General features: G+C 44.3%; 1 protein-coding gene across 1 annotated transcript in view; it reads left to right on the top strand.

Moving 5' to 3' along the window:
* LOC126340110 (uncharacterized) overlaps positions 1–16,208 on the top strand; it is a 353,496-nt gene that overhangs the window by 135,490 nt on the left and 201,798 nt on the right. The window contains exons 11-12 of the mRNA XM_050001681.1: positions 839–1,093; positions 7,205–7,384. Of these exons, the coding sequence (XP_049857638.1) occupies positions 839–1,093; positions 7,205–7,384 (435 nt within the window). The remainder of the gene's footprint in view (positions 1–838; positions 1,094–7,204; positions 7,385–16,208) is intronic.

Below are 16,208 nucleotides of genomic sequence, written 5' to 3'. Positions count from 1 at the left end.
CCCTGGCACGAATCCACCCGGCGAATTCGTGTCGAGCACCGGTGAACGGCCAGTCTGTGGATAGTTTTTAGGTGGTTTTCCATCTGTTTGGCAAATGCGGGCTGGTTCCCCTTATTCCGCCTCAGCTACACTATGTCCGCGATTGCTGCGCAAACAAGTTCTCCACGTACGCGTACACCACCATTACTCTGCCATGAAAACATAGTGGTTACACTCGTCTGGTGTGCGACGTTCCGTGGGGGGCCCACCGGGGGCCGAACCGCACAATAACCCTGGGTTCGGTGTGGGGCGGCGGAGGGGTGAAGTGGACTGCGGTAGTCGTCGTGGGGTTGTGGACCATTCTGGTTGCGGCGGGGACGGAGCCTCTCCGTCGTTTCTAGGCCCCCTGTTAACATAAGAGTATACCGAAAATATCCGTAATTCATAACTAAAATTCCGGAACAACTTCTAACCGGTCGTTTTTTCCCAACCTACGTTGCGTGTGCTGCCGCATCGTGCTGAGCGCGGGAGAGGGGGGGGGGGGGCGGTGCTCATCACGGTATATGCTTACCCGTGAGTGTTTTGCGGCTGCCGTCTTGCCGTACAATGCCTTATTTTCTCACTATTACTCATAACTCATCACAGCAGTAGCGCGTAAGAGCTAGTTGTTTGTAAGTGTGCGTAACGGCTTTCCCTGAGAGATAGCAAGGAAAGGACTGTTTGTTTCAAAAACATGATGTAGATATCGACACAGCTGAGAAAGTGACTTGTTATTAGCACCTAGGGCTTTCTAGAAAACGATTAATGCTTCCTGATAAACACGATCTCCACAGATAATCAAGATTTTCGCTCCGCTAAGGGTTTTGTATCACTGGCCCGCGTCAACAAGTCGCCATTCGTCGCTTTGTTGCGAGATACCGAGCAAGGGAAGCAACCGCTCCCGTCCTAACTGAACGGCACGCTATGAGGATGTCGCATCTCTCTCTGGTCGCAGTTTTGCTGGCTGTTACCAGTCCAGTGCTGTGTCTCGAGTGGTGGAAGACAGCAATAATCTACCAGATATACCCCAAGTCTTTCAAGGATTCTGATGGCGATGGCGTCGGCGACCTTCGTGGTAAGTACCAGCGTATTTCCTGAACGAATCAACTTTAGACTTGGTTACAGACGTTGTTATTAGCCCCAATGACCTAGAGACCTGACCATTATCAGTTGAAACGTTTTATCATATCTCAAACTACTAATAATGGTGACACTTGTCTCCTGTGTATGAAAATGGAAAAAAGAAGAAAATTCCTCGATCAGAATCAGAGAACCACCCGATGCCGTCTGGCTATCGTATTATCCTCGAGTACATGGAGTCGTCGTGGTGCAATATGGAGAAGCACGAGTCAGCACTCCGCTTTCCTGATCGTTGTCAGCTTTACAGACCTTGGAGCCACTACCCCCATGAAAAAGTTGATGAACTGCCCTCATGTGGCTAAGTGCACCTTGTTGCACTTCTCCCATCAAGAAAAGATCTTTCGTAGTATTGGGAAATGAAGTCAGGACCACTATACAACAGCCGCAGACCTGATCGCTCAGCTACGAATTTGTGTCCTACAATACGCAAATAAATTTCGTCACTGAATCAGTTTCGGTCAGTATTTACATCAACAACCGGTTTTTGTTTCACCCAAGAAAATTCTCATCGGTGTCCTGGAAAAAGCACTTTCGCTATTTCTCTTGTTTACCACCTAAGAGGGCGTGTTGAAAAGTAATGCCTCCGAGTTTTTTGTATCAAAACTCTCAAGCTTTTCTAAATGAAACAAACGTCATTAACATTCTACATCTACACTCTTCATGTGTACATATTTGCAGCCCTTTGTCTGCAGAAGGCTCCGAATTGTAGCGTAAATATGGCGGTGTGTAACGTAACTACGTCGCTGCGTGAGAAACAGCTCGCTGTAATCGAGTACCGAATTCGAACATTTCGTCCCCACATGGAGCACCCTCTCCGCCACACACGAGCACTGAGACATCTGAAACAATCCGCCGCCTTGAGTTTACTGTCATCGATCATCCTCCATACAGTTTCGACATGGCCCCATCCGATTTTTTTTCCAAAAATTAAAGAACACTTTCCAGAACTTCACTTTGGTAGTGATGAAGTGGTACTACCAGAGGTGACGTTATGGCTCTGTCAAGAAAGTCGAACGTTCTACACTGACGGTGTCAACAACCTGGTCTCTAATTGGGAGATCTTAAAGCTTACAAAGTTTTAAGAGTTTTCACACAAAACAGTCGGAGGCTTTTCAGCCCTCTCTTGTAAAATAGTAGGTTTTCTTTGTCACTGAAACTTATATCCTTTATTTCCAGGCGTCCGTATTATATCACAATTGGACATCTAATACGCTTGGATCTACTGTCTGCTTAAAATCGGTTTCCTAGTCAAGTGCATGTCTGACACTGACTTTATTGTTCACTACTCATTTGCAGCAGTATACATTTACGGGGATAATGTAGCTTAGTTTGTACGAACCAGTTATTAGACTCAACTAGCTTTCGTGAGTTCGTGTTTCTTTTCAGTTATTTTGTCGCTAGTTTAACGTACCTATTAACTGCGATGTTGGCACTCGACCACGTACAGGCTCGACTCTTGAACGCTGCTGACTACTTTTAAAACTAGTGGCAGCACGATTATACTTCACATTATACGTTACTGACACACGTTCACTTCATTACGTCCCCTCAGTATAATCGTCCCGAATGTCGGTCATTTTCCCCCACAGAGGTGGAAAGCGTCGAACACCATCAGCGCACCTGCCACGGTCGATATCTTGGAAGCACCGCCCTATGGCACAGATGATGTCTTCTTCTCTTGTACATGCCACGAAGAGGTTCCTTCATTTTAGAGAACAGGCCGTAATCGCACGTATTCCTATCTGGTGAGTACGGTGTATGTTCCAGTACCTCCCACGTAGGCAGGAGCTCCTGTACTGGATTCAGCGTCTGGCTTCGTGCATTGCCATCAAGGATGACGGCATGCAGTGTCTAAAGGAAACACTGTTGTGCGTTCCACCTAAGTGTCACTTAAATACTGACCCATGCACACTGTCCATGTTTCCTATATATATATGGTTAGCACCTCGAACTGGTCTTCCGCGCTTCCAGAAAATGCACAGAGCAGCTGACCTGAACACAGTTATCGCCGCTCACTGCTCTACTTCAACTGACCTGCTGCAGCAGGAATGCAACACCACGGTTCTCACCGAGCGAGGTGGCGCAGTGGTTAGACACTCTACTCGCATTCGGGAGGACGATGGTTCAATCCCGCGTCCACCCATCCTGATTTAGGTTTTCCGTGATTTCCCTAAATCACTCCAGGCAAATTCCGGGATGGTTCCTTTGAAAGGGCACGGCCGACTTCCTTCCCCATCCTTCCTTAATCCGATGAGACCGATGACCTCGCTGTCTGGTCTCCTTCCTCAAACAACCCCCCAACCACGGTTCTCAGAACTCCTTAAGACAGACGTTGCCTGTCGATATTGTATCACAGACACATTCCCATTGACTGCTCAGAAATGTCACTAAAACCGCCAATAGATGTAAACAACCGTGCATGAGCAGCGCCTGTTAGACGGACGAGGTCCGACAGCCTATTAGCTCCAGTCATTCCATCAGGAAGGAGATACACGGCCCGTTTTGCCTGTAGTTCAACCTTGCCTACATGGTCAATACCACGGTTCGATCGCTTCTTCATTGTTAATTTGTGCCAGGAAGCGTTCTCAACAAGGGCAGATTCGAGGCGTCTCGGAGTGAACCATAGCGATGTTGTTCGGACATGGAGGAGATACAGAGAGACAGGAACTGTCGACAACAGGTATCCGTATGGCCGCCCAAGGGCTGCTATTGCAGTGGATGTTCGCTACCTACGGATTGTGGCTCGGTGGAACACAGACAGCTTCGCGGCATGTTGAATACCGCTTTTCGTGCAGCCACAGAATGTCATTTTGCGACTGAAACTGTGCGCAGTAGGCTGCATGATGAGCAGCTTCGCTCCCGACGCCCATGGCGAGCTCCATCTTTTCAAACATGACACCATGCAGCGCGGTACAGATGGGCCCACCAACATACCGAAAGGACCACACAGAATGGGCATGGCATTCTCTTCACCGATGAGTGTAACATATGATTTCAACCAACAATTGTCGGAGACGTGCTTGGTGGCAACCCGGTCAGGCTGAACGCCTTAGACACACTGTCCAGCAAGTGCAGCAAGGTGGAGGTTTTGGAGCGGCATTATGTGGGGCCGACGTAAGTCGTTGGTGGTCATGGAAGGCGCCGTAACGTCTGTACGATACGTGAATGCCATCCCCCGCTCCATAGCGGAACCATATCAGGAGCATATTGGCGACGCTTTCGTCTTCATGGACGACAATTCGTGCCCCATCGTGCACATTTTGTGAATGATTCCTTCAGGACACGAAATCGCTCAATTAGTGGCCAGCATGTTCTTTAGACATGAACCCTTTAGAACATGCCTGGGATAGATTGAGAAGGCCTGTTTATGGACGACGTGACACACCAACCACTCTGATGGATCTACGCCGAATCGTCGTTGAGGAGTGGGACAATCTGCCTTGATGAACTTGTGGATAGTATGCCACTACGAATGCAGGCATGCATGAATCCAAGAGGACCTTCTACTGGGTATTAGAGGTACCCGTGTGTACAGCAATCTGGACCTCACCTCTGAAGGTCTCGCTGTATGGTGGTACAACATGCAACGATTGGTCTTCACGAGCAATAAAAAGGGCGGAAACGATGTCTATGTTGATCTTTATTCCAATTTTCTGTACAGGTTCCGGAACCCATGGAACCAAAGTGATACAAAATTATTATTTTTTGATGGGTGTGTGTATATACAGGGTGGTCCATTTATAGTGACCGGGCCAAATATCTCACGAAATCCGCATCAAACGAAAAAACTACAAAGAACGAAACTCGTCTAGTTTGAAGGGGGTAATCAGATGTCGCTATGTTTGACCCGCTAGATGGCGCTGCCATAGGTCAAACGGGTATCAACTGCGTTTTTTAAAATAGGAAACCCAATTTTTTATTACATGTTCGTGTAGTACGTAAAGAAATATTAATGTTTTAGTTGGACCATTTTTTTTCGCTTTGTGGTAGATGGCGCTGTAATAGTCACAAACGTGGTATCACGCAACATTCCGCCAGTGCAGACGGTATTTGCTTCGTGATACATTACCCGTGTTCAAATGGACCGTTTCCCAATTGCAAAAAAGGTCGATATCGTGTTTATATGTGGCTATTGTTATCAAAATGCCCAACGGGTGTGTGCGATGTATGCTGCTCGGTATCCTGGACGACATCATCCAAGTATCCGGACCGTTCGCCGGTTAGTTACGTTATTTAAGGAAGCAGAAAGTGTCCAGCCACATGTGAAACGTCATCCACGATCTGCAACAAATGATGATGCCCAAGTAGGTGTTTTAGCTGCTGTCGTGGCTAATCCGCACATCAGTAGCAGACAAATTGCGTGAGAATCGTGAATCTCAAAAATGTCGTTGTTGACAATGCTACATCAACATCGATTGCATCCGTACCGTATTTCTATGCACCAGGATTGCACGGCGACGACTTTGAACGTCGTGAACAGTCCTGTCACTGGGCACAAGAGAAATTACGGGACGATGACAGAATTTTTTGCACGCGTTCTATTTAGCGACGAAGCGTCATCCACCTAAAGCGTTAACGTAAAACGGCATAATATGCACTATTGGACAACAAAAAATCCACGATGGCTGCAACAAGTGGAACATCAGTGAATGTATGGTGCGCTATTATGGGAGGAAGTATAATTGGCCCCCATTTTATCGATGGCAATCTAAATGGTGCAATGCATGCGGATTTCCTACGTAATGTTCTACCGATTTTACTACAAGATGTTTCACTGCATGACAGAATGGCGATGTACTTCGAACATGATGGATGTCCGCCACTTAGCTCGCGTGCGGATGGATTGGTCGTCAAAGCACCATATTATGGCCCTCACGTTCACCGGGTCTCACGTCCTCGGGTATCTTTCTGTGGGGAAGGTTGAAGGATACTTGCTATCGTAATCCACCGACAATGCCTGACAACATTCATCAGCGCTTTGTCAATGCATGTGCGAACATTACGAAAGGGGAACTACTCGCTGTTGAGAGGAATGTCGTTACACGTATTGCCAAATGAATTGAGGTTAACGGACATCATTTTGAGTATTTATTGCATTAATGTGGTATTTACAGGTAATCACGCTGTAACAGCATGCATTCCCAGAAATTATAAGTTCAGAAAAGGTACACGCATCACACTGGAACAACCGAAATAAAATGTTCAAACGTACCTACGTTCTGTATTGTAATTTAAAAACCCTACCTGTTACCAACTGTTCGTCTAAAATTGTGAGCCATATGTTTATAACTATTACAGCGCCATCTATCACAAAGCGAAAAACGTGGTCCAACTAAAACATTAAAAATTTCTTTATGTACTACACGAATATGTGATAAAAATGGGGTTTCCTATTTTTAAAAACGCAGTTGATATCAGTTTGACCCATGGCAGCGCCATCTAGCGGGCCAGCCATAGCTCCATCTGGTTTCCTCCTTCAAGCTAGACAAGTTTCGTTCTTTGTAGTTTTTTCTTTTGACACTTATTTCGTGAGATATTTGGCCCGGTCACGATCAATGGACCACCCTGTATATGTGTGTGTGTGTATTTAAGGACGTCAATTACTGTTATATAAATAAGCCCGGCCCCTAACACACACACACGCAGTATGTACACATTAGAGCGCGCGCGCATCACTCACTCACACACACACACGCACACACACACACACACACACACACACACACGATGTGGCTTTAACACTTAAAAAATTGCTGTAAGTCACGTTTACCCGACGAAAACACTAATTGCGGCTAACCACGCCACACGAAGCAAAATACAGCGGTTAAGCCTCATTATTCACGAGCTCAGAGATATTTCAGTAGACGCGCGAGCTTACACATTCCTTTCCGGATAACGAAGAACATATAGAATGCTGACAAGATGTAATTTCACTATGTTCTGATATTTTACTTTCAGTATTTGAACTAAAAAAAAATTCCCTATGCAACTACGTTACCTCATGAAAATCGGAGAAATTTACAATAGGTGTCTGTATTGTTTGCAGGTATAATCGAGAAACTGGACTACCTGAGAGATCTGGGAGTGTCAGCGATATGGATGTCTCCTATCTTCAGGTCGCCGATGGCTGACAATGGTTACGACATTTCAGATTTCAGGGACATCGACCCTACTTTTGGAACCATGGCAGACTTCGACGAACTTCTGGCAACAGCACACAACAAAAGTACGTTTCGTTCTTATGATAGCGAGAACATTTTAATCTGATGTTGAGCCGGCCGGAGTGGCCGAGCGGTTCTATAAGCTACAGTCTGGAACTGCGCGACTGCTGCGGTCGCAGGTTCGAATCCTGCATCGGGCATGAATGTGTGTGATGTCCTTCGGTTAGTTAGGTTTCAGTAGTTCTAGGTTCTAGGGGACTGATGACCTCAGCAGTTTAGTCCCATAGCGCTAAAAAATAAAAAAAAAAAAATAAAAAAAAAATAAAAAATATGATATTGACTTACCAACAGAAAGAGAGAGTACCATGATAATCTTCTGACTTTTTCGCGCCTTATGTTATATCCCCAACATGTTTGAACCCAGGATTCTTCTTTTCTCAACTGCTACGGTGTCAGGTTCGAATCCTGCCTCGGGCATGGATGTGTGTGATGTCCTTAGGTTGGTTGGGTTTAAGTAGTTCTAAGTTCTAGGGGACTAATGACCTCAGCAGTTGAGTCCCATAGTGCTCAGAGACATTTGAACCATTTTTTTTCTTCTTCTCTGTTATCTAAAGAAGTTCTTCACGTTGACATTTAGGTTCGGTGTAAAGGGCTGTTATGACAACATTCACGTTTTCGTCCAGGTATTTTCGTAGGATTTTTCTCCTAGCTTCTACTTTGCAAGCCTAATCTAATGATACCCAACAAACAAGGTTCTTGGTCCATCTAACATCCATGTTCAACTTTGTCTTCCTTCCGTTTTCGTTATAATTATAGTTAAATTCTTTTATTTCATTCTGTCCTGTAATCCATTAGTTTGTTTGATATTTTGTACTAGTAATTCCTAACATGCATTACTCCATAGCGTGTTGACCGACCTTGGTTTGTGGATGGTTTTCACGTTGCAATAACGTGTTATTCTGTTACTTGAAACCGGTTAGTCACATTGATTTCAAACTTCCTGTTTGAGACTTATTGGGACCTTATTTTTGAAAACTGTTTGCTTTCAGAAAAATAAGCTAGGTTTTCTTCTTCTTTTTGCTGTCTGTCCAGTGGTAATGTCTTAATGTGTCGCACCTAAAGGTAACTGACAATTCGCTTTATGAATTCAATATCAATTTGCATAGTTATCTTTCGACGTGTTGATACATTTAGTCTTATTATTACTGAAAGGTGGAAGGAGTATATAGAGTGCCTTTTCTATGGAAGATGAACTTTAAAGCAACATATGGAAGTGGACGTGGATGAGGATGAGATGGGAGATACGATATTGAAAGAAGAATTTGACAAAGCTCTGAAAGCAAGGCCCTGCAAGGAGACGATATTCCGCCAGAACTACTGATAGCCTTGGGAGAGCCAGCCATGACAAAACTATTCCATCTGGTGTGCAGGATGTACGAGACAGGTGAAATACTCTCAAATTTCAAGAAGAATGTAGCAGTTTCAGTTCCAAAGAAAGCAATTGCTGAAACGTTTGAAAATAGCAGTTTAATAAGTCAGGACTGCGAAATGCCAACACGAATTCTTTACAGAAGAATAAAAACGTTGAAGCCGACCTTAGGGTTTATCAATTTGGATTCCGCAGAAATGTAGGAACACTCGAGACAATACTGACCGTAAGACTTATCTTAGACGATAGGTTAAGCAAAGGGCACATTACATTTATAGCATTTGTAGATTTAGAGAAAACTTTTGACAGTGTTGACTGGAATACTCTCTTTGATGTTCTGTAGGTAATAGGGGTAAAATACATGGAGCGAAGGGCCATTTACAATTTGTACAGAAACCATGCGGCAGTTGTAAGGGTCGAGGGGCATGAAACGGAGGCAGTGGCTGAAAATAGAGTGAAGCGGGATTGTAGCCTATCCCCGATGTTATTCAGTCTGTACATTGAACAAGCATAGAAGGCAACCAAAGAAAAATTTGGGGTAGGGATTGAAGTTCAGGGAGAAGAAATAAAAACTTTGAGGTTTGCCGATGACAGTGCAATTCTGTCATAAACAGCAAAGGACTTGGAAGAGCAGCTGAACGGAATGGACTGTTTTTGACAGGAGGATATAAGATAAACGTCAACAAAAGAAAAACAGGGATGATGGAATTTACCTGAATTAAATCAGATGTCGCTAACGGAATCAGATAAGGAAACAAGTCGTTTGAAGTAGTAGATGAGTTTTGCTATTCGTGCTTCAAATGGCTGATGTAGAGAGGATATTAAACGTAGACTGGCATTGGCAAGAAAAGCATTTCTGAAGAAGAGAAATTTTTTACCATTGAATATTGATTTAAGATTCCGAAAATTTATTCTGAGGGTATTTATCCAGAGTGTAGCCATGTATGGAAGTGAAACGTGGACGGTAAACAGTATAGATAAAAACATAATAAACTCTTTCGAAATGTGGCGCAAAAGATTAGATGAGTCGATCACGTAATTAATGAGGAATTACAGAACAGAACATGGAGATAAGAAATTCGCGGCACAACTTGACCAAAATAAGGAATCGGTTGATAGAACATGAAGGGGTCAGTAATTTAGTATTGGAGGGAGATGTGTGGGATAAAAATATTAGAGGGAGACCGAGAGAGGAAAACAGTAAGCAAATTCTGGACTATGTAGCTTTCAGTAGTTCTTCGGAGATGAAGAGGCACGCATGGGATAGAATAGCATCGAGAGCTGTATCAAATGAGTCTTCGGACTGAAGACCACAACAACAATAGCATAATTGATTTTCAGATTTACTTTCGAAGTTTCTGTATTAAGTTCATCCATTCATTGCGGTAGTTTACGCCCACAGAAAACCAAAGGTAGTTCAGACGTGTGACTACTTCTTCTCTGTATTCTGCACTTCAGGAGTCAGTGAAACTCCTCTAGGACTTGCTGAGAATGGGTTTGATAACAGAATCGCTTATTTCAGATCTGCATTTCCTAGTATCGTCACGAAATTTAATGAAAGACGTATCAGAGATACGAGGGCCGTCCAGAAAGTAAAAAAACGATTGTACCCCACGCCCGACGGCGATCCCCCACCATCGCTATAGTAAGCGTGCCTGTTGGGTCCTTCCCCTGTCTCAGTGTGAGCAGATTTTGGTTGCCGAACAATCACGCCTCTTCGTTCTGTAACCTTTCGAAATGGGAGCAACCATCGAAAATCATGCGAAATGCGTAATGTCATTCGTTTACTGAATGCACAAAATGTTCGGCCTGTATTGATAAATCACAGACAAAGTGTTAAATTATAGTCATTACTTCGTTTTATATTTTCGTTTACGACTTGTAAATTCGTCTATCGAGCTACAGCTGCCTTTGATGCTTGTGTCCTCCTTTTATTGACTCAAATTCCGCCTTTTTTCTGTTCTGTTTGTGATCATTTTCATGAATATTATGTACTTTGCGAAGAGGAGGTTGACAGATCTGTTTCTATGTACTGTCTTTCATTTTTCTTGTGAAGTAGAATAATTACAGCATTCTTCCAGTTTCTGGGAACTACATCTTTCATGGACATTAGATCAACAATTTGGAACGAGTAAGTTAATTGTGTAATAAGTGTTCTGAGGCTTTAATCATCTCTACTGTAATTGATATTAGAAAGATAACAATGACAAACTTCAGCTACCTAAGTACTCGAGCCAATCGTCTGTTTAGTGCCTCTAACCCAAATAACGACAACAATCCGTCTAAAATAAGTTAGAAACAGGGGTGCGTATGTTACCGACCCGATAATTTCCGGTTCGTCTTAGACTGGTATTTTATCTACACTCCTGGAAATGGAAAAAAGAACACATTGACACCGGTGTGTCAGAGCCACCATACTTGCTCCGGACACTGCGAGAGGGCTGTACAAGCAATGATCACACGCACGGCACAGCGGACACACCAGGAACCGCGGTGTTGGCCGTCGAATGGCGCTAGCTGCGCAGCATTTGTGCACCGCCGCCGTCAGTGTCAGCCAGTTTGCCGTGGCATACGGAGCTCCATCGCAGTCTTTAACACTGGTAGCATGCCGGGACAGCGTGGACGTTAACCGTATGTGCAGTTGACGGACTTTGAGCGAGGGCGTATAGTGGGCATGCGGGAGGCCGGGTGGACGTACCGCCGAATTGCTCAACACGTGGGGCGTGAGGTCTTCACAGTACATCGATGTTGTCGCCAGTGGTCGGCGGAAGGTGCAGGTGCCCGTCGACCTGGGACCGGACCGCAGCGACGCACGGATGCACGCCAAGACCGTAGGATCCTACGCAGTGCCGTAGGGGACCGCACCGCCACTTCCCAGCAAATTAGGGACACTGTTGCTCCTGGGGTATCGGCGAGGACCATTCGCAACCGTCTCCATGAAGCTGGGCTACGGTCCCGCACACCGTTAGGCCGTCTTCCGCTCACGCCCCAACGTCGTGCAGCCCGCCTCCAGTGGTGTCGCGACAGGCGTGAATGGAGGGACGAATGGAGACGTGTCGTCTTCAGCGATGAGAGTCGCTTCTGCCAATGATGGTCGTATGCGTGGTTGGCGCCGTGCAGGTGAGCGCCACAATCAGGACTGCATACGACCGAGGCACACAGGGCCAACACCCGGCATCATGGTGTGGGTAGCGATCTCCTACACTGGCGGTACACCTCTGGTGATCGTCGAGGGGACACTGAATAGTGCACGGTACATCCAAACCGTCATCGAACCCATCGTTCTACCATTCCTAGACCGGCAAGGGAACTTGCTGTTCCAACAGGACAATGCACGTCCGCATGTATCCCGTACCACCCAACGTGCTCTAGAAGGTGTAAGTCAACTACCCTGGCCAGCAAGATCTCCGGATCTGTCCCCCATTGAGCATGTTTGGGACTGGATGAAGCGTCGTCTGACGCGGTCTGCACGTCCAGCACGAACGCTGGTCCAACTGAGGCGCCAGGTGGAAATGGCATGGCAAGTCGTTCCACAGGACTACATGCAGCATCTCTACGATCGTCTCCATGGGAGAATAGCAGCCTGCATTGCTGCGAAAGGTGGATACACACTGTACTAGTGGCGACATTGTGCATGCTCTATTGCCTCTGTCTATGTGCCTGTGGTTCTGTCAGTGTGATCATGTGATGTATCTGACCCCAGGAATGTGTCAATAAAGTTTCCCCTTCCTGGGAGAATGAATTCACGGTGTTCTTATTTCAATTTCCAGGAGTGTATTTATGTTTCAACTTTTGTGTTTCATTTAGTGGTCACAGACCCATTAGGGATAAGCAAATGAGTCGAATATGATGATGGATAGACAGGTGACAACTTTTGACACAGGAAGACCAGAGTTCACAAAATAGATTACAGAGATCTAGGAATGACACCGTAGCGGAAGAAGTGAAATAATTCTCTCATCGAGGAAGTGAGATTACACGCGGTGGCCGCAGCAAAGAGGATCAGAAGTCGATCGTCATACTCGAAGGAAACTTCCTTCAACAAAATAGCTCGACTAGTATCAGATACTGTTATGGAAATCAGGTACAAGTTTCTGAAACTGTACAACATTTATGGAAATGAGAACTGGACTACCAGAAGTTCGCAAGCATTTGGAATCTAATAGTATCGCAGAATGTTAAAAATTGAGTGCACAGGTAAAAAGAACGACATGAAGAAGTGCTTAATACAATGGGCCAGGAAATATTTCGTTGGAAGACTGTCCGTAGTAGATAACTGGACAGTGGAACATGTGCTGCCGCTAATAGTAAGATTCGTTGTTTTCTGCCAAGTTCTTATTTCTATTTTATGCACAACTTTCTGCAGTGCCCGAAGTTGCCTGGTATGTTTAGTGTCTGCCACACAAACTGATTGGTACTGTTTCTTGTTGATACTCATAACGAATGCAATCCACATGAGAAACTGCAGTTGCTTTAAATCGAAGGCCATATTTGAATCAACGGAATGCGACGAATGAATACATCTTCACTCGCTGCATTCACAAAAGTCCTGTTACAGGCTTTCGGTATAACATTTACATATACACATCAATTTGTAACCGACAGTTTAATCACAATTACATCAGAGATTATGCTATGACTCCTATTTAAATTACAAATTAAAGTAATATATCTGTGAAACATTATAAAGCTAAACTGTAATTGTAAAAAGCATATTTTTATCTTTTAAATGCACTTTATTGTCTGCGAGAAAAACCATTGACAAAATCCATGATGTGGTAATGAAAGATCGCCGAATGAAAATTTGTGAGATTGCTGAGGCTGTTGACATCTCGACCGAGCATGTGCATTAAATCCTGCTCGGAGAATTGACTATGAAGAAGCTGCGTACGGGCTGGGTGCTGCGATTGCTTTTACTCACAATGTCTGGTGATGTTTAACCGCAATCCTCCAAACTTTTAGCAGCAATTTGTGACTGTTGATGAAACCTGGATCCGTCACTGCAACCCATAGTCAAGACGGCAGTCTAAACAATGGACAAAGGCTGGTGAAAGTGGGTTGGTAATGTGGTTGCCACTGTTTTTTGGGAAAAGGAGATCCTCATAGATTACTTGGAAAAACGTAGTACCATAACTGGACCCCATTATGCTTAATTGTTGAACAGTTTGAAATTTTCATTGTCTGAAAAGAGACATATGTTGGTACGTAAAAACGTGCTCTTTCACTAGGATGACTCACATTACCCCACACATAGCGGTAACAATGGCGAAAGTGTGTGAACTGGAATCTGAATTGATCCCTTGACCACCCTATTCACCAGACGTAGCACGAAGTGACTTCTTCTTGTTCCATAACTTGAAAGTCGGGCTTGCTGGGAGGACGTTTTCATCAAATGAGAAAGTGATAGTTGAAGTCAGAGAGTATTTTACAGAGTCTGACAGAACCCATTTTTCCGATGGGTAGAAGGAGCTATAGTATCGTTGGGCCAAGTTTATATCCTTCATAGAAGACTACGTTGAGAAGTAAGGTGATTTACGTACAAAACACACATTTTTTTCTTTCTCTTTGACTAGACTTATCAAACTACTCTCGTATTACGCAAAATAGGTTTGAGGATTTTGGGTTAGCGGTGGTCTAGAGATGGAACTGTTAATATACGACTGGGAAAAGATGGAGGTCAGCGTAAAACTAGACGATAGACGGCTGACTTAAAAATCATGTTATCACACACATTGTACGAGGCCTTATGAGGATTAGCGAACCTGCGCTGCCATCAGTGTACAAAACCAGTACCCGCTCATGTTATAGGCGACTTTTTTTGCTGTGATAGGTGAAATATGGACTAAGGGAAAACCGGAACAGAAGAGAACCGAAGCATTTGAGTGGTGTTACAGAAGAATATTGAAAATTAGGTGTATTGATAAGGTAAAGAATAAGGAGGTTCTGCGGAGAATCGGAGAGGAAAGGAATATAAGGAGAAGGGACGGAATGATAGTACATCTGTTAAGACATCAGGGAATGACAGAATGAGATTTTCACTTTGCAACGGAGTGTGCGCTGATATGAAACTTCCTGGAAGATTAAAACTGTGTTCCGGACCGAGACTCGAACTCAGGACCTTTGCCGTTCGCATGCAAGTGCTCTATCATGTGAGCTACCCAAGCACGACTCACGCCCCGTCCTCACAGCTTTACTTTTGCCAGTACCTCGTCTCCTACCTTCCAATCTTTACAGAAGCTTCTGCGAAGTTTGGAAGGTAGGAGACGAGGTACTGGCAGAAGGACGTGGCGTGAGTCGTGCTTGGGTAGCTCAGATGATAGAGCACTTGCCCGCGAACGGCAAAGGTCCTGAGTTCGAGTCTCGGTCCGGCACATAGTTTTAATCTGCCAGGAAGTTTCATCAAGGAATGATTTACATGGTACTAGAGAAAGCTGTAGAGGGCAAAAACTGTAGAGGATGACAGAGATTGGAATATATACAGTATATAATTCAGGATGTAGGTTTCAAGTGCTACTCTGAGATGAAAAGGTTGGTGCAGGAGTTGAATTCGTGGCGGGCCGCATAAAACCAATCAGAAAATTGACGACTCAAAGGAAGTTCTCTTTCTCATCTCAATGGCGTCGTAATAAAAAAAAAAGTGTATATCTTTGTGGTATCTGTTCTGTCGGACATGTTCGACAGAACAGACAACAGTGGTTATGACGCAGTTGATGTATAGATTTATATGAAGTAGAGGACGGGGAAAGAAAGGGAATGGATTGGGTGGGAAATCGTAACTTCCAGCCGAACAGGGCACTGTGGTAATGCAGTGGCGAAAGTTGAAAATTTGTTTCGGTCCAGCACAAATTTTCAACATTCATCTTTGCGTTACAGCAATGCCCTGAGCGGCTGGAAGTCACAATTTTCCACCAATACCTTCCCTTTCTTTCCTAATTCTCTGTCTCATATAAATGTAATCTATAACACATAAGAAAAATGGATGTGATTGAAAAATGAAATTTCTGTTTACTTAGTTTTATAGAAACCATATAGTTCATCAGAAGAGGAAAAAGAGATTCTGGCCAAAACCTGCCTAGAAGGAGGTAGAAAATTTATCACGCAAACTAATCTAAAGGAATAATGATTGTGAACTGAGCTCGAATTCATTTCTTTGCATCGTCAGATATAACCATTGTCTGATTTCTACTCGCAAACAGTACTCGTTATCCTCTGAGAAAGAACAATTAAGATAGGGAGCAGCATACTCTACAAATGTACTGCGCACGGAAAAATTACCGTTTAAAAACCGATTAGGTGGAGGGGAATTTCGGGCAGTCATATCTACTAACGCCTCCGCAGATAACGTGAATAGCACTTGAGAAGAATATTTTTTCCGTTTACGGTGGCGTTATGTAACCGTGTCTTGATTACTGTGTCTGTCAGTCGCTCTTGAAAAATCTATTGTTTGAATTTATTTCTTT

The sequence above is a fragment of the Schistocerca gregaria genome, chromosome 1, assembly GCF_023897955.1.
Source record: "Schistocerca gregaria isolate iqSchGreg1 chromosome 1, iqSchGreg1.2, whole genome shotgun sequence".
NCBI lineage: Eukaryota > Metazoa > Arthropoda > Insecta > Orthoptera > Acrididae > Schistocerca > Schistocerca gregaria.
The sequence above is the reverse complement of the archived record's forward strand: the minus strand, read 5'-3'. Positions and strand labels throughout refer to the sequence as shown.